Source organism: Podarcis gaigeae, assembly GCF_964106915.1.
Source record: "Podarcis gaigeae genome assembly, chromosome: 12".
Lineage (NCBI taxonomy): Eukaryota > Metazoa > Chordata > Lepidosauria > Squamata > Lacertidae > Podarcis > Podarcis gaigeae.
Window position 1 is genome coordinate 31,277,795 of NC_139688.1, and position 27,195 is coordinate 31,304,989.

The window sequence follows — 27,195 nt, forward strand, 5'->3', positions numbered from 1 at the left end:
AGCACTGAACCAGGCCCTTTCTCCACCACTGACTCCAAAAAGTAACAGTTTGAAAGTCTCTTATCCCACAAGGTGAGCTATCAGTTCCTCAACAACTTCACCAGCTTTCACTGGCTATTAATTCATGATATGCACATTTGGATTTGGATACAAATCAAAGCAAAAACTTCCATGCCTATTTCAGCATTTCTTTTTGGCCACACAAACCATTCCCTTGCTGGTAGATTAAATCAGTGAAACTCCCAGTGTGTAGAAGGTTTCTTCTACATTCTTTTGAGTTGCTGAGTCATGGCCTTTGTTTAGGGCACTCAAAATGTTTTTTCCCTCCTCCAGTGCACCCCTTCTCAATACTACAAAGATTAACATTTTTATTAGAAAGTAAAAGTGGCCCAGATACATAGAGCAGTGACTCTTGACATGTAAAAGTATGGGTAAATTTGCTATGGCTGCATAACAACATGTATTTAATGCTTCTTTCCTGCTCTTTATAACAAAGTATTCTATATTATATACTAGCTTGCATAAACTGTAATTTTATATATTTTCCACGTTGGTATAATGACTTTTTAAAAACACCCAAATATTAATGTAGACATTCGTGGCAGTTGAATTATTGCTCTAGCAACTTTTGGGTATAGAAGGGAACAATATATCCCATGGGGGTATTAATACAGAAGACCAATATATTGGGGGGGGGGGGAGTCAACCAAGGCATCTGACCTTTGCCCTACACCAGAAGATGTCCTTCACCCAATGAGCAACATGAATAGCCATCTTACATCTCCCAGAATATACAACATTATCAAGCATACAGAGTATTTTTATTATTATTATTACATTTATTCAAAAATGAAAGTGTACATCCAATCAACAAATCATTCTTTATAAGAACATAAAATAAAAATAAAATAAAAATTTCACCATTGTGACTTCCCTCGACCTCAAGTCGACATCTTTTAGTAAGAATACAGAGTGTTTTAACTCCTTTCCTATGTCCCTCGCTGATACTTTTTGCAGAGGATTGTATTTTGGGCAAAATTTGTACAATGTTTTGGAAGTCTGCTAGCAATGTCGGCCATATACTGTGGAGGGTGTGTGATGCACAAGGACCAACCAACCTCAGAAATCTCCATGATAATTTTCTCATGTGCAGCACTTCTACAATAACTCCCTTTAGTTTTTGTTTTTTTGCTTCTGGCAGGAACACTCTGTGCCAACTGTCCATTAATATTACATATAAAGATGCATCTATCATCTATAAATGCATTGTGATTTTTGTGAAGATATGTGCTTCCTAGAGCCACAGAGTTGGAAGGCACCCTAAGCCTCTTCTAATCCAACCTCCTCCTGCCCACAGCCATCCCTGCGTGGGCTCAAACCACCAAACTTCCGGTTAGCAGCCAGACGCACTGACCCATTTCACCACCTGAGCTGCCCTACACTTCTTCTCTGTATAATTATGCTTTATCTCTGATCAGATGGCATGCCATTGGGATGCTGATCTGTGATCAAAGTAAATCAGGAGAAGAGGGGTCCAGAACATATTTCGCACAAGGGCCCACAACCAAGTATGGCCATCCCTGCCTGGTCGCACTGATATATTTTATAGAAGTGTGCGTGGCTGACTGGCTAAAGGATGGTTGCTGAGTTCTGAAGCACACGTGGCTCTCAAATTTTGAAAAACACCTGCACCACAAAGGATAGTTTCTCAGCAAGGATTATCGCCTGGAGGTCATGCAACTGGAGGAGTCACGGAACACCTCTGGAAATTACATAAAAGCATTATATGTCCTTGTTACAAAATTAGCTGAAAGGGGCAAATGAGTAAAGTGTGAGCACACAGTTCAGCACAGGTTATGGATAGCTATCAGCCAGGGCAGAATTTATTTTCCTCCAGAAAACAAGCTCTGGATGTCAACTTCAGAGCTTCCTTTCCACCTGCCCCAACAGTTCAATGCAGAAGATAATACAGACTGAGTTATTTAGAAACCAGAAAAAGTGTAAAAGAGAAGGTATATGGAGGACCACTATTTGGGGTGGGGGTGGGGAGACAAGCGTATATGACATGTAAATCAAAAAGTGGCACAGAACAAACATAATTTATAGCCATGTTCTGAATGCTAATCCTTTTCTAGCCCAAAATTATTCCCTGCTGTGTAAATGAGGCAGCATTATAATATTGATACATATACAGAATACAAATTGCATTGGGCTGCCCTCTGCACCTACAAAGTCTCAGCACTGAGATTTAAAATATAATTATTGCCTTCATTCTATATATAGGCATAGATCTTTAGCATTAAGTACCAGCCATTAAATTAAAGGAGTTATGTAGTAAATTGTAGGGTGGATCAGTTATTTTCTATAGACTGCTGCATTTTATCGGCTGCATTTTCTATAGAATGCTTCTGAATTAGTTTTGGCAAAGAATCACTACTCTTTTAAAACACACACGTTTATTAAGCAAGTAACCACAGAGCTGCATGCCTAGGGCTATGGCTTAAAAAGTAATAATATTACACTGACCCATAGCTTTAATTGGGTGACACACAGTCTCCTAAATTTCCCAACAGTTCAATTAAAGGAAATAGCACAGGGTTACCATTAGGTTTGTACCGTTGTCATTGTCATTGATCTTTCAGAATCAGGGCAAAGAAGTGGAGGTGGAGGGCTTTCCTCCCCTTTCAAATGTATCCTAGTATTATGGGGAAAGCCTGCCTTCTAGTTGAATTGAATTCCCCTTTAATCTCATCCTTGAGCTGGTGGATAGATGCAGTCTTTAAAAATGCAGGATATTGGTGTAATTGTAAATTGATCTGTCTCTTTGGAAAACAGCCAAGAGTGTTCAACCAGCAAAAAGACCCAATCCCTGAAACTGTCCCTCACCCCTCCCTAACTGCATAAGCCTATATACATGGTCTACTCAGAAGTAAGTCCCATTGAGTTCAATGGAGCTTACTCCCAGGTAAGGAGGAATAGGATTCCAACCACAATAAGACTTTTGGGTTGCTAAATCCTCTGAAATAACAATATCTGATGATGTATTCCTCACACTACTAGTACTTCCTCACATTACTAGAGAGCTGACTGCGAGTCAGAAGGTGTTTTAAATTTTAAGATCTGCTCTCAGAAAGCTTGGGAGTGTCTTTGAAGCAAGAAGTAGGTTATAGAACTGTTTTAAGAAACACAGCAATGCTAGTAACCTACCACCAAAGGGCTAGAGAACAATGCAGCAGATTCACCTATAAAAACATTTATTTCTGTTGGAAAGTTCATAAAGAGACACAGTCATGACTGCAGAGTCTTTGAAATCAGACACATTATTCCTTAGTGCCACACTCAAGGAAATTCATCTGTCTATGGTGATGTTGAACCTATGTAGCCTATTTGCCATGGGCTCTTTGGTGATGAGATCTGGCAAGCCACGGGTTATTTCACCTAATCCATCATTAGTGTTCACGTGCCCTTTATGACATACAACAAACCTGGATTTAACAATCCTGCTCCTCCTGTGTGATGAATCTAAATGCATTTCACAATAGGGTAGACAGAAAGGCATGCAGGTTCTCTCACCTTTTCTTTGTGCATTATTATTTTTTTAACATTCTTGGGGCACTATGGGGAACCGCCGTTACTATTATTGTCATCGTTTTTTGCTCTCCCTTCCTAATCACTTAACGTACACTCTGTTAGCACAGGGCACAGAGCGATTAGAAAACAACAGTGAGGTTAAATCACCATGGTACAGCCTGGACAGCCATCTGTCATTAAATGTGTGCAAACTGATACTCTCCAAATAAAACAATCTGGGGTGGGAGTAGGGGGGGGGGGAGAACACATTCGACAAGAGCATCGATAACCACCGGTGCAACATTCAGCCAAAGGCAATGCAGCAATATATCCCTCTCCTCCACTTACCAGTCTTCCACAAATACACGGATGAAGTTTCAAATTCACTTTGCGCCTTAGCTCCCCGGATTCCAAACAGGAGAAGCACGAGAACTCCAATGCACTTGCTTGAAAGAGATGAAGCCCCTGGACCACCGATTAAAGCTGCGCTCTTCTCTCTCAGCCCCATGCCTTCCAGAAGCCTGCTTCAGTGTCAAAATCTGCCGCACAATGGGTAACCCTTGCGTGAGTAATTTCTTTCCCCCCTTTCAGAATGTCTTCACAGGGAGGGCAGAAGGGAAATGGCTTTCCAGCTATTCTGCATGCCAGTTGAAAAGGGGGGGGGGCTGTTTAACACCAAGGAACAATAGAGCTCTTGCTTGATCCTGCTGCTGCTGCTGTTTCGGCTGCTGCTGCTACGATGGCAGCGGCTGCTGCTGGTACTGTGGATGTTACTTCACTCTTCCCCATTCAGTGGGTAGTAGCAGTTTCCATCAGCTGAGAGAGAGACAGCTGTCCACAGGGGGCTCCAGCTGACTGAGCAGGTTATCTTGGTCTGGGAGGCGGCAGCAGTCATTTACACCAGCTGGAGGGAGAGGGGAGAGAGAAAGAGAGTGAAACAGTGGAGGGGAGGGGAGAGAAGATCAAGGGAGGGAGGGAGAAGGCAAGAGGGGGAAGGAACACAAATAGCAAATAACCGAATGCTGTAATCACATGCATGCAACCAACTGCAAGATACTGTTGTTTCTTTTTGCACGTCTATTGGAAGAATATCTATATTCAAGACTATCCAATAAAAATATTATCAATAAACAAAAAACCATTCCGGAGCATGTTTGAGACAAGCAGGTAGCAACTGTTCAGCACCAATTATTTTCCTGCTCCTTTAAAGCAAGTTGCCAGCATGCAATTCCCACTTAGTAGAAGAGCTGACAGGATGGATGATGTTGTTGAAGAGAATCATGACTTTGAGAACAGCAAATGTGGTGAATTAAGCATACTTATCGACAATCAGGATGCTGATGCACAAACTGAATACACGGTAAAGACTGGTGGGGATACTTAGACATGCAACTGATTAAATTGTCCCTTAATATTCATGTAAGAAGGGTCATACAGCTGCAATATTATACTGTCCGGTGGTGTTTTTCTGTCTCAAGTTACATACCCATTCCACTTATATCTGGGTGCAAGGAAGGAATTAAAGGAATAAAGCATCTCATTAAAAATCAGAATGAATTTCATTAATCCTTTAAGTGTGCATCTAAGAAAAGCAGCCACCCTAAAATTTTCATTTATCAAAATGTTTTTATAACAGTAATTTCTTTTTATGAAAAGTAATTCTCAGTTGCAATTACCTCAAAGTGTGTTTTTAAGCATGAATGTGTTAGTAGGCTGTACCATGCGAGGGGCGGGGGGGCGGAATAGGACAAAAAGTGTCTTAACACTTTGCTTGCTGTAAAGTCATACTCAGAGTAGGCCTATGCACTTAAGTGAATCATGATGACTAACATAAACGCATTGATTTCAGTAGGTCTACTCCTGTGTTTGACTTGATCGGGTACCGAGAGAGCATTGTTTTAAATTCACCCCAATGAGCTAGAACAAAAGACAATACTGTCTTATGTTCCTGCATACATCCAGAAATGCAAAGGCCTAGAAGTAGTGTTCTGAGAAGAGGTATTGTAAAGACTAAAACCAAAAAGCATTCTAGCAGCAGAGCAACCAGGGAGTTTTAAATGATGACGCTACTGCAGTTGAAAGAGAAAGCCTTAACCAAGCCTCTCTGGGGAACTCTGTCATTTGCCAGAATCCTTCCCATGCTCAGCCTCTTCCACAGGCACTGGGTTTGAAAAACAGCCTTGATCAAATAATTCCCAGGTCCTCATCCATTTAAATATTCTGACATCAGAGCAAATTAGCAATGTTGAAGGTTGCAAATTTGTCTTTGTTTACTTTCCACTCTGTTTCGCCTCTAAGAGGGAATTAAAGGCTCAGGAAGCCCTGGCGCTGTGTGAGGCTGTGATTAAGAGAGATAAGCAAGTGTGGATTACTGTTCCTCAGCTGTTGAAAAAGCGGCAACAATCAGGAGATTATGGGTTGATAAGGGATACATAGAAAGCTGTGAGCCTAACAAAATTATAGCATCCATTTCTGACGGAGGGCTAGGGCTCACAGCACCAGGTAAGGTATATAGTCAAAAATGGGACGCACTTGGTAGTCTCACTTATATGTCTCGTGTTTATTTCACAGCCAAGAAGCTAAGCACCCACCATCATCAACAAAGCATTTATAATCCAGTAACTGGGGGACGCGGGTGGCGCTGTGGGTAAAAGCCTCAGCGCCTAGGGCTTGCCGATCGAAAGGTCGGCGGTTCAAATCCCCGCGGCGGGGTGCGCTCCCGTTGCTCGGTCCCAGCGCCTGCCAACCTAGCAGTTCGAAAGCACCCTCGGGTGCGAGTAGATAAATAGGGACCGCTTTCTAGCGGGAAGGTAAACGGCGTTTCCGTGTGCAGCTCTGGCTCGCCAGAGCAGCGATGTCACACTGGCCACGTGACCTGGAAGTGTCTCCGGACAGCGCTGGCCCCTGGCCTCTTGAGTGAGATGGGCGCACAACCCCAGAGTCTGGCAAGACTGGCCCGTACGGGCAGGGGTACCTTTACCTTTACCTTTTTTAACTGGTTGTAAAACCTCTGTGGGTGCATTTATGTGTGCCTGCATATCAACATTTGTACCTGAATTAATAAAACCTGCAAAGTTTTAAAAGGGGTGTCTTTTCCTTTGAAAGCATTTTCTCTTAAGTAAAAACTGCCATTTGACTTCACAAATCAAATTCGGCTGCAGCCCAGTTTCTTTGATAAATACGTGAATACCTGAACTCACGAATACGTGAAGCTGAGGCTTGTGGCAGCTATGAATTGTGCTTTTCTCTACTTTGAATCAGAGCTTTTGAATGTAAGAGGAAAAATGTATCTCAGCAGGGAATGCTGAAGTAGGAACAAGTTACTAGGGTTCACAAGGTTGCATGAGATGAGGCAGAATTAAAATAAAATTTGGTTATTTGAAGCAATGCACGGATTGACACCTCTGTTAGTAACCTCTGTTATTAACATACTTTGCATGGCATTAATCCAAAGCATTTTCAGGCCATGGGCTCTGCATCTCCTAGTGGGTTCTGCATCTCTTACTTTAAAAAGTAGCCACTTGTACAACAAGCCAATTGCAAAAGCTGAGTCACCTTCAGAAAAACTTCCATATCAGGGTGGAGAATCTATGGCCTTTGAAATGTTACTGGACTCCAACTCCCATCAGCCCCAGACAGGAAACTCAATGATCAAAGAGGGTGGGAGTTGTAATCTAGCAACATCTGGGTAGGGCCACACGTTCCTGAATGTGTCCAATTGACTGTTTAGATCACAGCCTATTTAGTCATTTCAGAGGGGGGAAATCTGTCTGTATTATAAAAATTGAATTCATATGCACAGCTCTATCATTCAATCTTCCCCCAACCTGGTGCCTTGCATATATTTTGGACTACAACTCTCATCAAACTCAGTAAATACGGTCAATGATCAGGGATGGTGGGAGCTATCATCCAAAAACATCTGGAGGGCACCAGGTTGGAGAAAGCTATTCTGTATTTTTCAAAAAATGAAAAGGAGAAACCATGACAAGGATTATGGACAACAACAATAGCTAAGAGTTCTCTCCAGAGCACCTTATTTACCCATCCTCATCTTTGATTAATCTTTTAATATATATCTGGATTTGCACATGGAACACATGGCATACTTCCCAAACTTGAAAGATAGCACCAACATAGCTGCTTGGCTAGCCAGACAGATCTGATGCAGGGGAAGAGGCTGGAAAAAAATCCCTTTACAAAGGCCACACAATGCCCATGACATTCACTGAAACAACAGAAGTAATTAGACACCCAACACTTAAATACAGCCGCTGGTTATGTAGCTGCTAATGTCACAAACCATTCTTCTCACCAAGTCAATTTTCATAACAGAGGTGCTATTGGTCAAAATGCATATCTAGAACAGAAGATGCATCCCAAAGATCCTTCCTAATAAAGAAATGTAGCCCATAGGGACAACATAATAGCCCATAGCACAACAGAATCTGTCTACGTTAGTTCTGAGCTGAAATGGGAGGTGCACATTGCATGAACGTTTTGTTTCTGTGAAACATACCTCCCTTCTCAGCCATTTTTCACACAGCTTTGCAAAAGGGAAGAATACCATTTCCAATGAGGCAGAGGCTGGACGAGCAGGGAATGCATCTTATTGCTGGGCACATTCCTACCTAGAGATACCAGGGACTGAATCTTGGACTTCATGCATGCAAAGGCAATGTTCTGCCATGGAGATATGGCCCTTCCCCAAAGGATGACCCACTCTCAGTAGCTGGAGTTCTTCCTGTTGCAACTATAGAGGGATGTTGTCTTCACAGATGGCTCAAGTCTTATGTAGGCTGATAAGACCCAAAGGAACTGACTGTGTTTTTAAAGGATCCAAGCATCCACTGGTTTTTGCAAGTTCAGGGAGACTGAAGTGCTATTGGGGACCTGCCTTCTGAGACTAATCCAACCACAAAAATATTGTATCCATTCCTGAATCTAATGTGCTTTCAACAAATTTACATTTAAAAAATCCCAAATAAAACAAATTGCACACAAGTCAGGCTTTGACAACCATACCTTATGGAAGTTTACATGAGCTGAAGCTAGTCCAAACCTAAAACCTATGGTGCAGCATAAGCTTCACTTAGATGCCTTCACTTAAGGAACTGATCGTGTTGTTGAATGAATTGCCATGAAATTTGAACATGGCAGCATTCAAACTGGTAGCCACACAAACCCACTGCTCAAGATCAGAATGCAGGACTGCAAAAATGAATGTCCAGTTTTTACATCATTAAAAATAAAATGCTTACAATCATTCTTCAGTCATATAGGTACAAATCCGTGTCTCATTGTTGCTTCCAGTTTGACTGACGAGCCAAATTCTTTCTTTAGAAACCGTCCACAAAATGAAAAGATTACAGGCTAGGACAACTCCTATTTTTGAAAGTAAATCATGACCTGTTCTCTTTCATACTAGGAGTGACTATGAATGCAACCTTGTGCTGGCCTGCCCCAGCATCCCATTGTGACATCATACTGTGTTTTTAACCTCACTGTCCAATGAGCAGCAGCTCAACTCCATAATTTGCTTTGTTTCATAACAACAATTCCTTGTGGCTGAACAGCCAACTGCCTTTGAAGTAAGGTATATTTTAAACACATTCCAGATGTTGCCGGAAACCACGATTGCTGCCACCATTTTGGATGCTCCTACGGTATTCTGGCGATTTGTAAATCCTCATTCCAGGTGTTTTAAGATGCACTGCATGCCTAGGTATCATATGTCCTATGTTTAAAACAGCCAAGATTTAAGTATCCAGTTAACACACAACTTAAAGCTCCAAAGCAACAGTGCTGGTTACAGACAAACAAGAAGACAGTGTGGTGTAGTGGCTAGAGTATCAGACTACTACCAGGGTTCAAGGCCTGACTCAGTCATGAAGGTTATTGGGTGACCCTTGGGCTAGTCACCATTTCCTTGCCCTACCTTGCAGCATAACTGTAAAGATAAAATGGGATGAAGGAGAACCACATATGCCACCCTGAGTGCCTTGGGAGGAAAGGCAGGGCAGAAACGTAATAATAAATATATAAATAAAATATGATTGCTACTAAGACCAAGCTTAAATGGTTCCTGTATTTCAGTAACATTTTTTGCTGTTCTAAACAAATACAACCATTTCAACCATATTTCAGCAAAAAAATATTCGCCACTTCCTTTACATTGTCCCCACCGATCCCTCTCTTACACACTCAACTTGTTTCATATGGCTCCAGTGACATCATGACACAGTCATATCTGATTGGCTACATTGTGTTCTGATGTCCTCACATCTACTATGTGGTCATTCATGGACCCTGCTCTTAACTGATCTAATTTACCCTTACGGGTGTCACCATGCAGCTGTAGCCAAATGTTGATATGTCATCCCAACTCAGTACTGCTGCCGGCACTGAGGGGGCAGTTGGCAATGTGCCCTTGGGGTAGGGTGGGGGAAGGCACACACCACTGTGACCACTGCCCCCCACCTTGGCTGCTCTAATTTCTCTCCCCCCAGCTGCCTCCACCTCATTTTCTTCTCTTCCTTTTTCCATGTTGCTCTAGGCACTCTGCTCCCCCATCTCAACCCACCCAATATGACCATGGCCTCTCCATGTTCTCCTCCACACCACCACCACCACCACTGCAAGCATGTTGCAAAGAATTTGACTGCTTGCACCTACGTACTCTAAAAGGTGGCCCTTTCCTGTTATGCTGGCAGAATTTTAAAAGGCAAGCTCAAAATGAAGCAAGCAAGAGCTCTCACCTCAAGTTGCTGAAGACTGGAAATAAAGGGGGTGCACTTCTTAAGAGAGAGTGGAACAGAGCTCCACCACCACCTCACTTCCACCAGCCTTCCTCCTATGTGCCCAGAGGCATTCTAGGAATTTCCCTCTCACTGAATGGTTCAGGTGACCACCCTATGTGTTTATTTGGAATAAATCCTGTTGAACTCAGTGGGGCTAGAGAGGCTTGTCCACATTCCCGCTTGCCCCCAGGAAAACTTGCTGTTTACTGCCAAATCGGAGCAAACACCAATTGGGTTTTATTCAGATAGATGTCTGCTCTGATTTAGCTCTAAAGAGCAGTTTTTGGGGGGAGGGTGCAGTGGCACAAAGGCAAAAATCGCTCAGACCCATGCCTCAAAAGCATCATAGAAATGGAAAACTGCTTGCATCCATGCTTTTGTGAGATGGAGCAAGCGGAATTCGGGAAGAGCCCTTAGTTCCAGGTGAATACGGCATAGGATCAGATTGTGATGCACTTAACAAGAATCACATTTATTCATGTTTATCCTAAACATGTTTACTCAAATGTAAGTCCATTACTTCCAAGTATATCCAGGATGGCAGCCTTAATTGAACACCCAGTGAAAATACCAAGCATGGCTTTCTTCGTATTTCAGGCATTATGTATTTCCAAGTAATTCTAGTTTATTAATGCCACATAGTTTGTATAGATGTTATCAAATTATGCAGAAAAGTAAAAAGTGGGGGTGAATTTTTAATAACACTACTACTTTGCTAATGTATTTTAAGCCTGAAAACACTTCATTGTTATTGTGAGTTTTCAGAACATAGTAAATTCTCCAGTAAATTCCCAAACTAAGAGATGTAAACTGAAAATAACAAAAGCCAGTCTTTCAAGAGGTGCAGTGCATGTGGCCTCTAGGTGTCATTCTTCACCATGTTTAGTCCATATCCTTCAATGGGCTCCTCATTACTTTATGTATCAAGTGAAGATTATTGTTTGAGGAGGTGAAGCATTTTGTTCTAATTTCCCACCCATTGTTTACTAAAGAAGATAAATTTGCCCTGCATTGTTAGAATATTCATAACAAGAGCTCTGGAAACATTAATAAATTAAAAGTAGATGGTAGATTTTTCTTCTTCTTCCAGTCTTCAGATTCCCTTGAGCAGAGATCAGCCCAAGCCAAAGATAATGAAGTATTCATACGAAAAATTAACTATTCATGTGTGGTCCACACAAACTGGACACCTTGGTTCTCCCATAAGGTGGAAGTTCTGGAAAACTGCAAATTCTAACAGGTACATTATACAGTTGTACCTTGCATCCCGAATGCCTTGCAAGTCAAACATTTTGGCTCCCGAACACCGCAAACCCAGAAGTGAGTGTTCCGGTTTGCAAACGTTCTTTGGAACCTGAATGTCTGCCGTGGCTTCCAATAGGCTGCAGGAGCTTCCTGCAGCCAATCGGAAGCTGCACCTTGGTTTCCAAACGTTTTGGAAGTCAAACGGACTTCCGGAATAGATTCCGTTCGACTTCCGAGGTACCACTGTAAAGGAGGTCATGTTGTCCTCTTTGCTTTGGTTCAAATATGGTTCTGGACTCTATGATGGTAGTATCTGGTTTATTGGTAGTATCTGGTAGCAGGTAGTATCTGGTTTATTACTGAGAAATATGGAGTCCCTGAACTCTGATGCCTTCTCGCTTGCCTGGATGAAGGGTACGGCGGGGGGGGGGGGTGTATAGAAAATACGCTATTGTACAAAGATAAAATTTACATTCATTGCTGCATCCACTTTTGCCTCTGGCCACACCCACCAGTGGCATGTGTGTGCCCTGCAGAAGGTTACCCACAAGGGGATGCAGTCTTTGGACTAAAAAGAAGGTAGGAATCCATGATCTAATTATAGGACTTTCTTTTATACTGTATTGGATTGCATCCAGACTAACAGTGCAATCTTATGCATGTCTACTCAGATTTCAACATGGCTTACTCCCAAGTAAGTGAATGCAAAATTGCAGTCTATGTTTCCGAACCTAGGCACCATTGAACACAATGGGACAAAAGAATCAATGGAAACAAAGTGGAACCAACTGGATCTGGATCCAACCCACTGCCACTATTATATACTGATCATTTGTTTGCCAGTTTGCATCCTGCCTTTCCACCAAACAATGCTCATTGTTTGCGTCCTTAGCAGAGCACAGGGACGTTATACTGTCCCATGATAGATCAAATGAACCTTAAGAAGGCAAAAGGGATGCAAATTAGTACTACTGCAGATCCCTGTAATGACAGCAGACATCATTACTGGTTTAAATATAGCACTATTATTGCTTCTCTTGCTGGCACATAGTCAGAGAAGCTTTCTAATGAATTGGTAGCGGGAGCCCTGGCAATTTGGGGAGTTCATCCCTTGAGATACAGAAGATAACCTTGGTCATAACATGTCACCGTTGCTTCTGAACATTTTCTGGAGAGCGTAAATTTATTCTTTGTGGTGCCACTCAGTGAAGCAAGGTAGCTTTCTCCATTACACAGAGATGATACGAGTAAAAGGGTGATGAATGTTCATTATGATCGCTGCGCTGCTCAAGTAATGCTTGAATTTGCTGAGTAGCACCAGCCGCAGAATTCGCCGGTCACAAACCTATCATCACTATCTAGCTGCGAAAATGAATGGCAAAGGAAAGCGACATAAATATGAAAGGGCAAGTTGACAATTTGTCATCAGCACTGATGTATAAATGTAAAGCATAAAATACTAGAGAAAACTTCATATTTATATCAAAGGATACATATCCATCAAGGTAAATGCTAACTTCATTCTGGAACTCAGATAGGAAGGACCACCCCTGCCCTTTCTCCAACTCTTCCTGATAAATATTGGAAGGGGGGGTGAGAAATAAGATGTGCGTGTTTCTGCTGCACTCTGTTTATGCAATAGGATAATGTGGAAATCCAAACATACAGGTTTCCTATACTACACCCAACATTCTCCTTTTCAGCCTTTCCACATATTCTACTTCAGACACAAGCACTTCCATTATTTTGAACACTAGGGATGATTCCTTCTTAGAAAGCTCAAAGTTTCCCATAATGGTTTAGTCAACTAAAGAGAATGGATTACACCTGGGCATAAAATGGAAAAAAAATAGACAGCAATGCTAAAGAGAAGCAAAAACAGCTGGATGAGGCAATTGTAGCCCAAAACATCTCAGGGATACCAGGTTGGAGAGTGAGGGAAAGAGACAGGTAGACCAGTTAGACTCCCTAAGAGATGGTTCTAGTATGGGTTGAGAATCATGTTCAAAAAAGGCTATCAATAAAGCAAATGGAGAATGTCTCTAAACATATACAGTGGTAGCTTGGGTTAAGTACTTAATTCGTTCTGGAGGTCCGTTCTTAACCTGAAACTGTTCTTAATCTGAAGCACCACTTTAGCTAATGGGGCCTCCTGCTGCTGCCACGCCGCCAGGGCACAATTTCTGTTCTCATCCTGAAGCAAAGTTCTTAACCCGAGGTACTATTTCTGGGTTAGCGGAGTCTGTAATCTGAAGCGTATGTAACCCGAGGTACCACTGTATGTGGATACATTTACTTATTGTAATATTGGATTTGTTGTAAATTTTCAACAGTATAACAATAAACATTCACAATGGTTTGTGTCATCAAGTACAACTAGGATAAGACAGAAATGAAGCTCCCCTCCATCTCATCAGCTCAACACAACCCTTCAACACAACCCTCTGAGATTCAGGTGGCCTCCCCTTCTCACCATTATGTGAAAAATGGGGACCACATCTCCAGAAATTTATCCTCTCTCTCTCTCTGCATACTTTTGTCCTCAATCTGTTTTCCTCCAACTCTCCAGAGCAGATTTGGGGGTTGTGGGGCGCAGAGGAGAGGGAGAGGTAGTCCTGTTGTACAGGCAGAAGCTAACTGTGCTGACAAGACGACTTTGTTGAATACAACCCCATTAATTACTTGAGAACAATTGCTAGCCATTTATTCCTAAATTATTTTTTAAAGAAGAGAAGCTGAATGCAAATGCTTAATCATCTTAACTGTATAATTCATGAATTAACATAAATACGAAGGGTTCAGTGATTCCCGCCTCACAAACCAGTATATTTGTAACACTCCTTTTAGGGTTGGTTTTTTTTTTTGCCTTAACAATGGTCAAATATAGGGCTGAGTTCATTGAACATAGTTCATCCCCCCCCCCCCCCCCGCTGCCCAGTTAATTGTATTTTAATTCTTGAAACATGCAGCTATTCATGTTGTGCTTTTTCCAATTTTACAGAGTCAGTGCATGCTAAGAATAACTGGCACTGGAATAGTGCAACAAATGATTTTTCTATTCATACATATGCACATTGCTTTTCCACATATAAAAGTATACAACTTTCAAAGAGCAGCAATGATTTCCAGGAAAACAGCCATTTTCACTTCAATTAAGTTTTTCTGTTCCGATTTCCCTGATGACCCATGTTCTATCTGAGTGTGAAATGCTCTCAGGCAGATAAAGAAGAAAACATTTTGTGTCGGGAAAGGCATATCTTACCTGCTATAATATTAAGGAAATTCAGATAGGCTTTTTTATAAATAGTTTTGTTTTTACAGATATTTACCTGGCTGTTGCTAGGATCAGGACACCAGACAGCTGACTGAATAAATATTAGCAGTAAACCATCTAAGAAGCAAGGCTTTCTATGGACATGCCTAGGTATGGGAACTTCTAAAAATCTCTATGTCAAGCTTCTGCAAATGTGGTTCCCCTCCCCATTCTTGTTCTACACTTTTATCTCAATGAGAAGTGTTTTTTTAATGGCTCTGCTAAAAAATGAGCAATTCTCACATATTATATGCCTTATTGTACATATAATATTGTGTGCACATTATATCCATGCACATTCAAGGTTTCCTAAACCAGTCAGCACATAAACAGATACATACAACAATGCATTTAAATGCATACAAAATTATGCTACAGAAATATAGTACCACATGGGGCTTGACTCTTTTATATGTATATTACATGGATCTTTGCATGTAACTTTGCATATAATTAAGTCGGTCTTTTTAAAAATGAACAAACAATGCATGAGCAGCTAAGACAGAAGCAGGTGCTCGATGTAATAGATAGTCTGATGTGAGCAAGGCTCAATCAGTTCAAAACTGCCAAATCCTGCATATAAATACATTTAAAATGGATCCTTCCTTCATCCCTAGACATGCCCTCTTATCTTTCTGCTCTTACATCACAATATAACAAGGGTGGAGAACTGTTTTGACCAAGCAGGTTAGATGTTTATCTCCCCCGACAGCCTCCCACCCAATTTCTACAGGTTGGAAGGACCACCTACCTGTCAATAATCTGACATCACAACCAGTCAACAGAGGTGGGAAATCCTGTCTACTTATAAAAGTTGACGTGTGGTGCTGGTGGTGCGATAACAACCAGAGAAGAAGCACTGAGGAGGGTTAAACTCTCTACTCATCGGAAAGGGTTAAATCCTGCTCCTTTTGTCCATGTGCCAAGTTCCCTTCTGGGAACTGGTGGGTGCAGTCAACACACAAGTGGGTGCAGTCAACACCCTTGCTCATCAGCTGATGTCACCCACTCATCGGAATAATGTCAGCTGACTGGCAGGCATGTGTGGGGGTTTTTTGGGGGGGAATGACTTTGTGGGCTAAATTGGATCCCTAATACCTCACAATCCAGCAAGGGCCTTTTTTAGGATGGAAAGTACCAGCACTTCTTTAAGTGTTGGTGGGCGTCACCTTCTGTAGGAAGGCATTAACCACTCCCTGGACCCACCCAGTCGATCCCTACTATTTGAAGCTTTCTGTGAATGCTGGCGTCCTCTGCATGCCTTGGAGCTTTTGAACCAGACTTTGAAACAACAATTTTCTGTTATTACAAGTACGTACACTCAAGCTGATTTTCAAGGTAGGCCTAAATATTATAATCTCCCATAATATCATTGTAATGATTTGTTCCTACTTCCAGACAACAGTTTCTCAGGCTGGAATGCAAGCATTCAGGAAGTCTCATTCTTATCACTGAGTATGTTCTGTGCAATGTAGTTCTGCAAAATCTCATACTTTTTATCACACACATACACACACTTCACAGAACCCTTCAACTCTTGGTGCCTTGCCCTGTGTGTCTTTGGTTTGCTTCAACTATGATAACACAAACTTTTTTATTTGGGCTAGGCAGTCTTATACAGTAGGTTACAATATTTGAAAATTACTACCCTGGAGAAATAGAAAGGTCTAGTATTTGTGAGCATTCCAGTATCAGCACCATGGACAGTTATATATTCTATCTTCCCCCCATGTGGGTTTTGCAACATGTAGTTCCTGGTACATTTGGAATATTTAAGCAGGACAGGCACTTAAGCTACACTAGTATGCACCAATGAAAGTGGCTAAACCAAGATAATATGGTTCTGATATCCCATCACTATTTAAAGCCTTATATGTTTCAGAATAACATCTAGAACACTTTGCTAAGTGGGGGCCATTTAAACCTCCAAACGCTTCAGATAAGTTCACATTGAAAATTCTGTGATCTACTCTTATACCGAGATCTCTGTTATCCTAGTCTAAGCACTAAACCACATTTGATATACTTCTATTTTACTGCTGGAGGGGAATGGCCTGAGAATGCATAAATACATTTTTACTTGGGATCAAATACTTTGCAACCACATTAAGAACAGCAAAACACTTTAAAATATATTAAAAACAAAGCATGTATTAGTTGAGATAGTTTCCCCAAGAACAAAATCAGTGAAAACTATTTAAATTTCCAATTATCATTCAAATTAGTTTTGGATGTGACATATGGGGATTTTTTATTTATTTATTGCCAACGTTCACACCAAGAAATCAATACAAAGCTAGTATAATTATTTATTGGAGTAAGACTCTTGAAAATGGACTTGAAATCACTATTTGGATCCACCTGCAGGCCTTTTCAGCCTGACTGCAGCTGAGAGGATGAGACAGCAGGGAAACCCATTCAGGCTGATCCAATTTAGATATGCAAATTTTATCTTGTGTGCTTGAAAGAAACATTATGGCGCAGCATAATTTGCACCTTGAGTTCTAAGGAATAATATTTCTAATCTAATGAAAACATGCCTCCATTGTTCGTTTTCACACTCACCAGGTTTGATCCAAAACTATTGTTCACTTACAAACTTCATACCACTTCTCTTGCTCTGTTTCATGTAAAACCATTAATTGAATATTTTAATATAAAAAAACCTATAAAGAAATTTTTTAAAGAACTGTGGCTGACTACTAAAAAGGCAAACTAACTTTATGGCACTTGTAACTGGTAAACTAATACATGACCACCTTCAGTGGATCAGTAGATGGGAAACATCCCTGCTTTCTTTGAAAGAAACTGCCTGTGAAATGTCCTAAGTGTATCTATGTATATTAAACTAAGCAGAAGAATTAGGGCAGCAGACCCCAGAGTCAGAACCCCAGAGTGACACAAAGGAAAGCACAGGCTGAGGGATCAGGTACCAGGAAGTGACTCAGCAAACAGCACAGGAAGGACACAGTGTAGAGTTCGAATAGACACATTTAATAAAGGACTTTGTGTTATATAACTCCTGTCTGGTTCTTTTCTGCAGTTGCAAATACAGTGGTACCTCAGGTTACAAACACTTCGGGTTACAGACTCCGCTAACCCAGAAGTAGTACCTCGGGTTAAGAACTTTACCTCGGGATGAGAACAGAAATTGCGCGGCGGCGGCAGCGGGAGGCCCAATTAGCTAAAGTGGTACCTCAGGTTAAGAACGGACTTCCAGAATGAACTAAGTTTGTAACCAGAGGTACCACTGTAACAATGGTGAAAGGAAAAACTCAGCGACAACTCTACCCTCAGTCAACTCTATCCTCACTCACTTCGGATATGGCTAACTATATCCAAAAATGAGCAAACTGCACCTGAGCAACGATAACTAAATAGGTTCAGGAAGTCAACTCTGCCTGGTTCCCTTTTGCAGGTTCAGGGCCGAGGGCATGAGACTTGTAAATCAGGCCATTTCTCATCATGCTTTAATTTTTGTTTTTGTTTTTATTCATTGCATATTTAGCATGCCCTTCATCCAGAGAGGGGAAGGCCATAGATTAGTGGCTGAGCATGTACGTTGCACACAGAAGGCTCTGGGTTCAACTCCCAGCAGTTCCAGATACGCATGGGAAAGACCTTCTGCCTGAAATCCTGGAGGGTGATTACCAGCCAATGTAGACAGTACCAAAAAAGTCTAATCTTTTTTGGACCAGGAGCCACATTAATCCTTCGCCAACCCTCTAGCAGCTACATGCTACTGGTGCGTGCACCAAGAAGTGTTTGAAGCCACACTCACTACACTCCCTTGTACAGGCATAGACCAACTCAGCCCTCTAGATGTTTTGGGACTACAACTCCCATCATCCCTGACCACTGGTCCTGTTGGCTAGGGATGATGGGAGTTGTAGTACCAAAACATCTGGAGGGCCGAGTTTCCCGATGCCTGCCCTTGTACAACCCTTTCATACATATATGGTGTTACAGACTGGGGCAGCAGGGGGGCACCCCGCAAAAAAAGAAACTCTAAAACTTAGTAAATGGTAGGATTTTGATTCTTTGGAGTATTGAAGCGAAGATTGCAGGCCAGTGGGAAAATGGAGACTAAGCTTTCTTTCCAAGCCAGTGCCTCGCCTGGGACAGAGTTGTTAACATGACAAAAGGGGGATGATGGCCCATAGTTATCCATTATAAATATCTGCACATCTTCAAATCTAAGACCTAACATAGTGTACACATCTTATAACAACTGGATCTGCTCCTTTACTTATAATGCATTGGTCCCATGAGATTATGTGAAGATTCCTTTTCTACATAGACAGATTTTAATTATCACCTTGCCACAGTAAATACTTCTGCTGAGTCTCTAGCTTTCGTCTCATTTTTTATGAGCCTTCCCTTGAGAATAGATGCTTATATTTCCAAGTTGCCAAGCATAACAATTCCCCCCCCACACACAAAAAAAGAATTCCCTCTGTAATTTAAAAACAGATTATAGATTCCTTGAATTTTATTGACACCAAGTTTTTTTATTACATTTTTTTTAAAAAAAAGACTAATAAAATCTATTTTCTTTCTGAAGACTACAAGCAGAACAAGAAGGGTTGTGGAGATAGCTGCATATATAAATAGCTGCATTTATGTTAATGCACCCCAAATCAAATTGTATGTGTATTTTAAAAGCATGTTCTGTACATTAATAAAAGACAATATTGTCAACTACAATATGAAACCTCGAGGTGAGGGTTTCATTCACTTCATTTAAACATTGTCACACTAATGTTGCCCCATGGGAATCCCTCAATGAACATTCATACAGAGACAGATAATATTGTACCTCATCCCTTCAAAATAAATGCTTTTAGGTTTCTGAAATGCAGAAGAAGCTGCCAAAAACATGAGATCCATATTCTGGCAAGATTGAAGATAAGGGGATATATTAAATAAATGCTGAAGAAAATATTATTCAAATTCTTGCTGTTATTTTTTTTAAATCTTATTTTGATGCAGCAAAGCTCTGCTCAAGAAATTGCCTTTCAAATCTTGATCAGATTATCCAGTCACAGCTGCACAAAAGGAAACTCTTCTCCAGTAAATATTTGCAATACATTATAATCTCTGGCTTTGGTGATTAACAATCCATAAAGAGATTTTAAGCAAAGCTATCAGTTTAATCTAGCAAAGCTTTACATCCAGAATGTCAGACAGAATCAGATGGTTCTAGTAGTGAGGCAATGATGCGGCCACATTTTCTGAACCAAGACATTGAATTTTTAAAACCCCTGAGAGTTAAGGCCCCATTTGCTCCATCTGTGATGCATCATGGGGGGAATAGAGAAGCTGGGGTTTTGTGTGGAATCATCTATGGAATAGCATGTTGTCTGCAAGCTCCAATAATTCACCCGCAGAGCACAATGGCAACTACACATTTTGGGGATCTGCATTGCTTTCAGAATAAATGAAAACCTGTTTCTCAATAGCTACAGACAAAATAACTGTGTTAATTTAAATGAAGTCTATGTGTTGTTTCCAAATGCCATCAACATTTGACACTGCCTTTTTGAAAATACATGTTTTTAGGGTGAAGTGTGTTTGTTTTCACAAACTGTTTATGGTGTGTATTTTCTGTATTCCTGTCTAAAGCTGCAGTATACTTTTAAAATGTACCGTATTGGCACGAATATAAGCCACACACGAATATAAGCCTCACCTTTAAAATTCAGGGGGTGGGGGAGGAATAAAAAAAAAAGACAATACCCAAATATAAGCTGCTCCCTTAAAATTCTGCAGGCACTCACACCTGTTCCGTTTAACCATATGTCTATTTCAGCAGCGATATCGTAAAAGCCCATTTTCGTAAGGGTTAGGGTTTTGTAAGGTTGTGAATTTAAGCCGCACTTTAACTTTTCACAGTCAGAATTTGGAAAATAAAATGAGGCTTATGTTCAGGCCAATACGGTAATCAACTAGGGTAATTCAAGGTGCACCAAGGCAAATTCACAAAGATGTCTTCTTTAGAAGAAAAAAATGTCCCCCCCCCCAAAAAAAAATGCCCCCCCCAAAACACAGTAACATAAAACACTAACAAGTAAAGTGTTTCCAATGGATGATTATATATACAGCACGCAAAGCATGACAATGTCCATCAGATTGTACAAGCATGACTTGAGCGCATGCACACATGATGCTGTCCCCTGGATAGTAATGGAAGCAAATATCTCCAAAACATCTTTCAGCACTTAGGGAGAGCCAACATCCATAGTTCACATGGAGGATGAAAGGAAGAAGCCAGATATCACTAATGCACTCATGTTACATGACATCCCTCTTACTGCTGTACTTTGCTGTGTTAACCACTCAGATAATACTAGTTACCACCTTTTGTGTAGTCAGACCCATTTCAATACATTTCTTGTATATATGTACTGAATTTGAAGACCCCGCAGGGTCTACATGCAAAAAGCTCCATCAATATTTTGATGCCAGTTCACTTATGAGAGTCAAGACATAGACTGCAAGCATTAGTTAATGGGGAAGTGAAAAAAGAGACACTAGACATATTGGGAGATGCTAAGAGAAACGCTATTAAATAGAGATACCGTTCCACATGATTCTTACAGGCACATATTATATAGTATAGTAAGACAGGTGTTTGCTGGGAGAGCCTGAATGGGGAAGATGCGCCAATAGATAGCATTTCCTGGCTTGTGCTTATGATTTTACAAACCCAATTCCCCTCCAATCTCCAGAGCAATTTTTCAGCATTTTAAAGGTTTGTTTTAAATAAAGTGAAAGATGAATATATAAATGGAAAACATATATCACTTCCAAAGAGAGAGAGAAAAGATGGGAAGATTGCCTGTTTTATGGGAAGAAGAGCAAGACTATCATTGAATTCACTGGTGTGTCTCTCATGCAAATTTCAAAACTGGGAGGAAGCCGGGTTCATACTATGAGTGAAGAGCCCAACATCTGTCTTAATCCTAATACTTTCTTTACAAGAAGTCACAGCCATAGAGAAATGTTATTTTCTATGGTAGACAGAGGCTGGATTACATGTGGAGCATCTGGACCAGCTTACAATGATAGGGGAACACCACTAAGAAGAGTTTTGGGATAAAACACCACATGGCTTCACAAGACAGAGAAAATGTAGATGGCTGAGTGCCAACAGGACTACAGCCACCATGGAGCCACTGAGAAAGAAGAGAGGTATTGGTATGCTCAGGGGGCAGCAGGGTTCATAGATTTTCAGCAAAAGATTCAGGGCGCAGAATGCACCTCTACCCAAACACGAGTTCAATGTGGACTGAGTGTATTCAGTAGCCATGGAATGTAGTGGCAGAAAAGAAAACTGGAACACCTGACAGGTAGAGTTGAATGCCCTGATTGGAAATAATGCTTGACTGGAATCTTGGACAACAGATAGAACTGCAACATTTTGTTGCCAGTCCCAGTTGTATGACTTTACTACATAAAGTGTGGAAAAGCAAAGAGATAGGTGCTCACTTTGGCAGCACATATACTAAAATTGGAACACTACAGAGAAGGAAAAGCAAAGAGATAGGATACTAAGCTCGTCTGCTCTTCTGAAGAACCACTTAAGCCATTTATTTGCTCTTCATTTATTAAAGAATAGCTTTTCATGAAAAATTGTGTTTTGTATGCAGGGGCCTGTCTGAAATCCATCTGTCAAAAGACCTCTTAATTAATTTGTAGTATTCTGTCATGGTTAGTAACTGTCAGCTGAACTCACAAAATCAATAGTAAACCTTGTAATACACCTTCAAGTCAAAGTTCTGGTATATTTATATTTACTCTTGACCATACTAGTATGACAAAATGTCCTTTGGAAGCTTAGAAAAGAGCAATTCGTTCAGAATGGCTTTATAACACTGTAATTTAATTGTCATAATTTAACACAATCTCCTGTGTCCCTGATCCTCTGGTTCTGCAATTTAAGGCTCCTTAATGTCTGGTCGACCAAAAATCGGTCACATCCCCTTAGTGGGAAGCAAGCAGCGCATGATACATATAAAGTAGCTCATTTTGCCTCTCTAGCTGCCAAAATAAAAGCAGAGTTTGTAAAAACTAATGTGATGGATTGCTCCACTGACAAACCGGATCAATGATATTTGATTTTACCTGTGGTGTTTTATATTTGTCTGAGTCTTTTGTTATGGCCTATGGCTACAGCATACGAAGAGCGGTGTTTATGGGCCCTCATAAGGATTTTAGCATGTATAATACCTGCACTGTAGTATTCTGTATTTTGCATAGCTTGTGGCCTAGATCCAAAGGACTATGAAACTCTTTCTTCTGTGGTTTAAGGTTTGTTTGGGGGTTTTTTGTCAAAAAGATAAATCTACCATGCTGCATTTTTAGAGGAGTTCCAAAAGCGGGTTATAAATATGACATGGAGGTTAGGTGTTCAACGGTGGCGATGCAGAGTCAAAACATTTCACTTCTCTATTGCAAGTCCCTTCGGGGTAATGTAAAAAGCCCTTTGGATCCAAGGCAATATAATCCAGATATCACTGGTTTGGCTGGGTGAGGGTCAGAAGACACTGCATTTGCCCTCCACCATGAGCACAACGAACCAAACTGAGCACCTATTTGGTAGAGTGCTATGCCCAGGAGTCCAAAACAAGTAAATATTTAATTTATATTGGGGGCTTACATGTGTGTCAATGAAGAAACGTCCTTACAAGGCATTTCAAAATTAGGAACACTTTTTATACCTATGCACTTAAATCAGTTGTTGTAATAAATGGGTTACATTTTGTTAACAAAACACAGCCTTGAGATAAGCAAAAACCATTCTTGTATTCAAATATAATATGAATCCAATTTGTATCAAGCATAAATTAAACTAATGAGCATCAGAAAGAGATTGCCCTGAGTTTTAAAGCAAAGCTCCCCACTGAACTCCACAGGGACTGCTTGTGCAAAATTCATAGCACAATGGGGCGCTATAAAAATACTTACTTCCAACGAATATAACGCTGCATTTCCAACCTCAAGCCAATTATTACAATTACTTGCACACAACAAAACTGTTTTATACTCAAAGAGTACTTCAAAAGTAAACTAATTAAATTAGTACCAAATCACTTGGGATTAAAATTGTTTTAGTGGGGTCTGAAAATGAGAGAACAACATTATGACTAGTATCTTATTATTTATTCATTTATTTTTATGCAGCATTAATGAAAATAGTTTTCTATCTACAGGTTGCCAGTTGTCTTTGTATGTATGTTCATTTGTTTTTCAAACAGAAGTCAGGGGAAAAGAGAATGACCCACTATGGTAAGCGAATGAATAGAGAAATATAAGGGAGAAAGAGACAGGTATATATTAACTGTCATGCAGACAGATATAATCCAAGGAACACACATTACAAAAGGTGACAGAAACAAAAGCCTGGTTATTGTTGTTATTTTTTAAAAGAAAAACTATTCCTTGAATTTCTACCCATGTGCAAGTTGGGATGGGGGGGACTCTTTGTAATTGTGTTTATACACTGAAAATCAATAATACATCTTATAAAAGATCCAGAGAGAGAGAGAGACAGCAGGAACAGCATCAAGAGGATTCATCCATATTTCGGCAAGAACTAGACACAGAGAGAATGAAGACCAGTGAGGTTGTGAACAACCACATTTTTTTGCAACCAAAGTGCATGACTGGAAAAAAAGAAGCAGCAGCCAAATAAAGGAAGCAGAGCATGAAATAGAAATGGGACACAGGTGAAAAAGAAAGGATGTGGGCCAGGATGAAGAGAAAATATCACAGCAGAAAGTAGCATCAATAAATGAATGAAAGGGGGGAATCTTCAGAAAACAAATGAAAAGAAAATTCACCAGCATTGGTGCCTGCCTGGGATGAGTTTAGAAAGAGTTCCCGTAGGTGGAATCCCAGTTTGCTTAAGCAAACGCAGCGTTCCAGAGCAGCTTGCACCGGTGCTGTATCTTTTCATGTAATGAATAAACCATCACGTTCTTTCAGGTCCGTTCCCCGCACCCCACCCCACCCAGCCAAGGTCTCCTGCTTCTGGTAGGGAGAGCTGGACTCGATGACCCATTAAGTGCCTTCCAATTCAATATGTCTCTTATTCTAATTACATTTTTGCTTAGTTGCACTATTAAAGGCCAAAATACAGGCCACTGTATACTGTATATGTATTGACATTTATTTCCTTGTAAGACAAATGTCTTCGTAAGAACCTCAGTGTTATTATTTTCAACTTTTGTGGGATGGAGTTTAACACAGCACATTGAAGGGTTAGCAGCATTAATACTATGGAATTCAGCTTGTCAACGGTGGGGTGGGGGGACATGTCAGGCCCTATAAAACTCCCTATCTAGCCTTGGTACTCTCCCCGCAGGCTACACCTCTCAGTAGCCATCCATTGCACTCCAAGAGGTTTTTTTCCTGGTTGGAATGTTTCCCTGAACTCTTAGTCATGCCTTCTGCTTGGCTGAATGGAAGGTAGAGAGGGGCATGAGTGTGCATAGAAACTAACCTTCTGTAGACCAGTAAAATTTACATATGTTGCTCCGCCCATTTCCCACCCCCACTGAGATATGGGAGGAGGAGCTTCCCCACCCTGCGATTTACAATAGCAACTTTAAGTAATGGCTTTAAGTACACTTCTAAACCAGTTCTGAGGATGCCTGATCATGGAACAAGCCTTAAGCATCAATCTTTGCTACCCGTTCCTCAAACACTGACAGAATTACCAACATGATAAAAGAAATGACAATGGAAAAACTGCCTGTTTTAGTGAGCATAAATTGGACATGCTGAAAAGAATTTATACTCCCCCCCAAAAGGATCTAGCAGTCAGGGATTATTAAAGACCAGGATTAATACACTACACTACAAATACGTAGAGAATGTGTGAAAATCCTATGCAAATTACTCCGCGTACATGTGCCAGGAACTCATGACAAGCTTGGGATACAGAATAGATTTTATAAAAGTCGACCTGAGGTGTGTGTGCCCCCCCCCCCCGCATAAGTAATGTCATTGAGGGGGTCATTTTCTAAGATAGTACAAAGGACACCATGAAAGAATATTGAGTTTAATATACATTTTTCTAATATGCAGTTTTACATTTCACTATTGCTTGCCGTACAGCCTGAAATCAGGTAGTTCTATGTTCTCCCTAAACCATTGCTTTATCTGCTCATTCCCTAAATACCACAAATGTCTCTTAAGGTTTAAAACTTAAGGTTCTTTCAATCACATGATCATAACCATTATGCACTCTATCGCCTCCCTACAAAACAAACCCACAAAGAGAGCCTAGTTAAAAACTTCCTTCTCCCAATTTGTCTCAGTTTTTTCCCTCCATTGTGCTGCGAGATTTCTGAGTCTCTGCATGGTGGGAATCCAGTGAAATTATGTTGTAAAAGGGATCCAAAGCACAATGGATCCAAAGCACAAGGAACTGAAAAGCACAAAGTCCAATGGACTCAACAATTACTGGACTCTGGAGAAGCTACAGTTATCTAGGTTGCGGAAGGCATGCCTACAGAGGAATGCATAATGCAGTTCTTTTGACCACAGGATACGATAAAAACTGTCACTCTGGATGAGAGAAATCTCTGCAGGTTTCACAGAAACCTTGAATGTTGGAAGGCAGATTCATAACCTTCCTCCTCATAATTGCTCAGCAGTGCATAGCATGTCAAAAAAATACCCTTCCAAACAAAAGAATCCTTCACTAGGCTGGAGCAGGGTTGGGAAATACATTGTGTGGACCCCAAGCAGGCTGCTGGCTAATTAGCTATTTTGCTACCCACAGTGAGAGCTGTGGCATCATTATGTCACCTGGGAGATATGTCTTGTGGCAGGAAACCTGGAATTAGCAGAAGAGTCCCAACAGCACAGGGAAAGAAGGAATTCAGGACTCTTCAAGAAAAGGAATTTCCCTCTCTTAATTTAGTGCCAAAGTACATGCCCTTGATAGAAAATCTGGAGGTGCAGAAAGAGGACAATACTAGCCACGATGCAATAGCTGATTGTTAACACAACACAATACTGAGAACTGGTTCCTAAATACAGGCATATACAGTGGTACCTCGGGTTACATACGCTTCAGATTACATACGCTTCAGGTTACAGACTCCGCTAACCCAGAAATAGTGCTTCAGGTTAAGAACTTTGCTTCAGGATGAGAACAGAAATTGTGCTCCAGCGGCGCAGCAGCAGGAGGAGGCCCCATTAGCTAAAGTGGTGCTTCAGGTTAAGAACAGTTTCAGGTTAAGTACGGACCTC

General features: G+C 40.9%; 1 protein-coding gene and 1 long non-coding RNA gene across 6 annotated transcripts in view; one reads left to right on the forward strand and one right to left on the reverse strand.

The window, feature by feature from the left end:
* THSD7A (thrombospondin type 1 domain containing 7A) overlaps positions 1-27,195 on the reverse strand; it is a 265,935-nt gene that overhangs the window by 206,416 nt on the left and 32,324 nt on the right. For 3 of the 5 annotated variants that reach the window (XM_083705189.1, XM_083705190.1, XM_083705193.1), the window contains exon 2: positions 3,919-4,474. In XM_083705189.1, the coding sequence (XP_083561315.1) occupies positions 3,919-4,078 (160 nt within the window). In that variant the 5' untranslated portion in view covers positions 4,079-4,474. Of the gene's footprint in view, positions 1-3,918; positions 4,475-8,831; positions 9,011-27,195 lie in introns of those variants that run through there. The other 2 variants (XM_083705192.1, XM_083705191.1) reach the window with 1 other exon arrangement.
* LOC310828269 lies at positions 9,109-10,378 on the forward strand. Its single transcript, XR_014556804.1, has 2 exons — positions 9,109-9,236; positions 10,127-10,378. It is a non-coding gene; the product is annotated as an uncharacterized lncRNA (long non-coding RNA).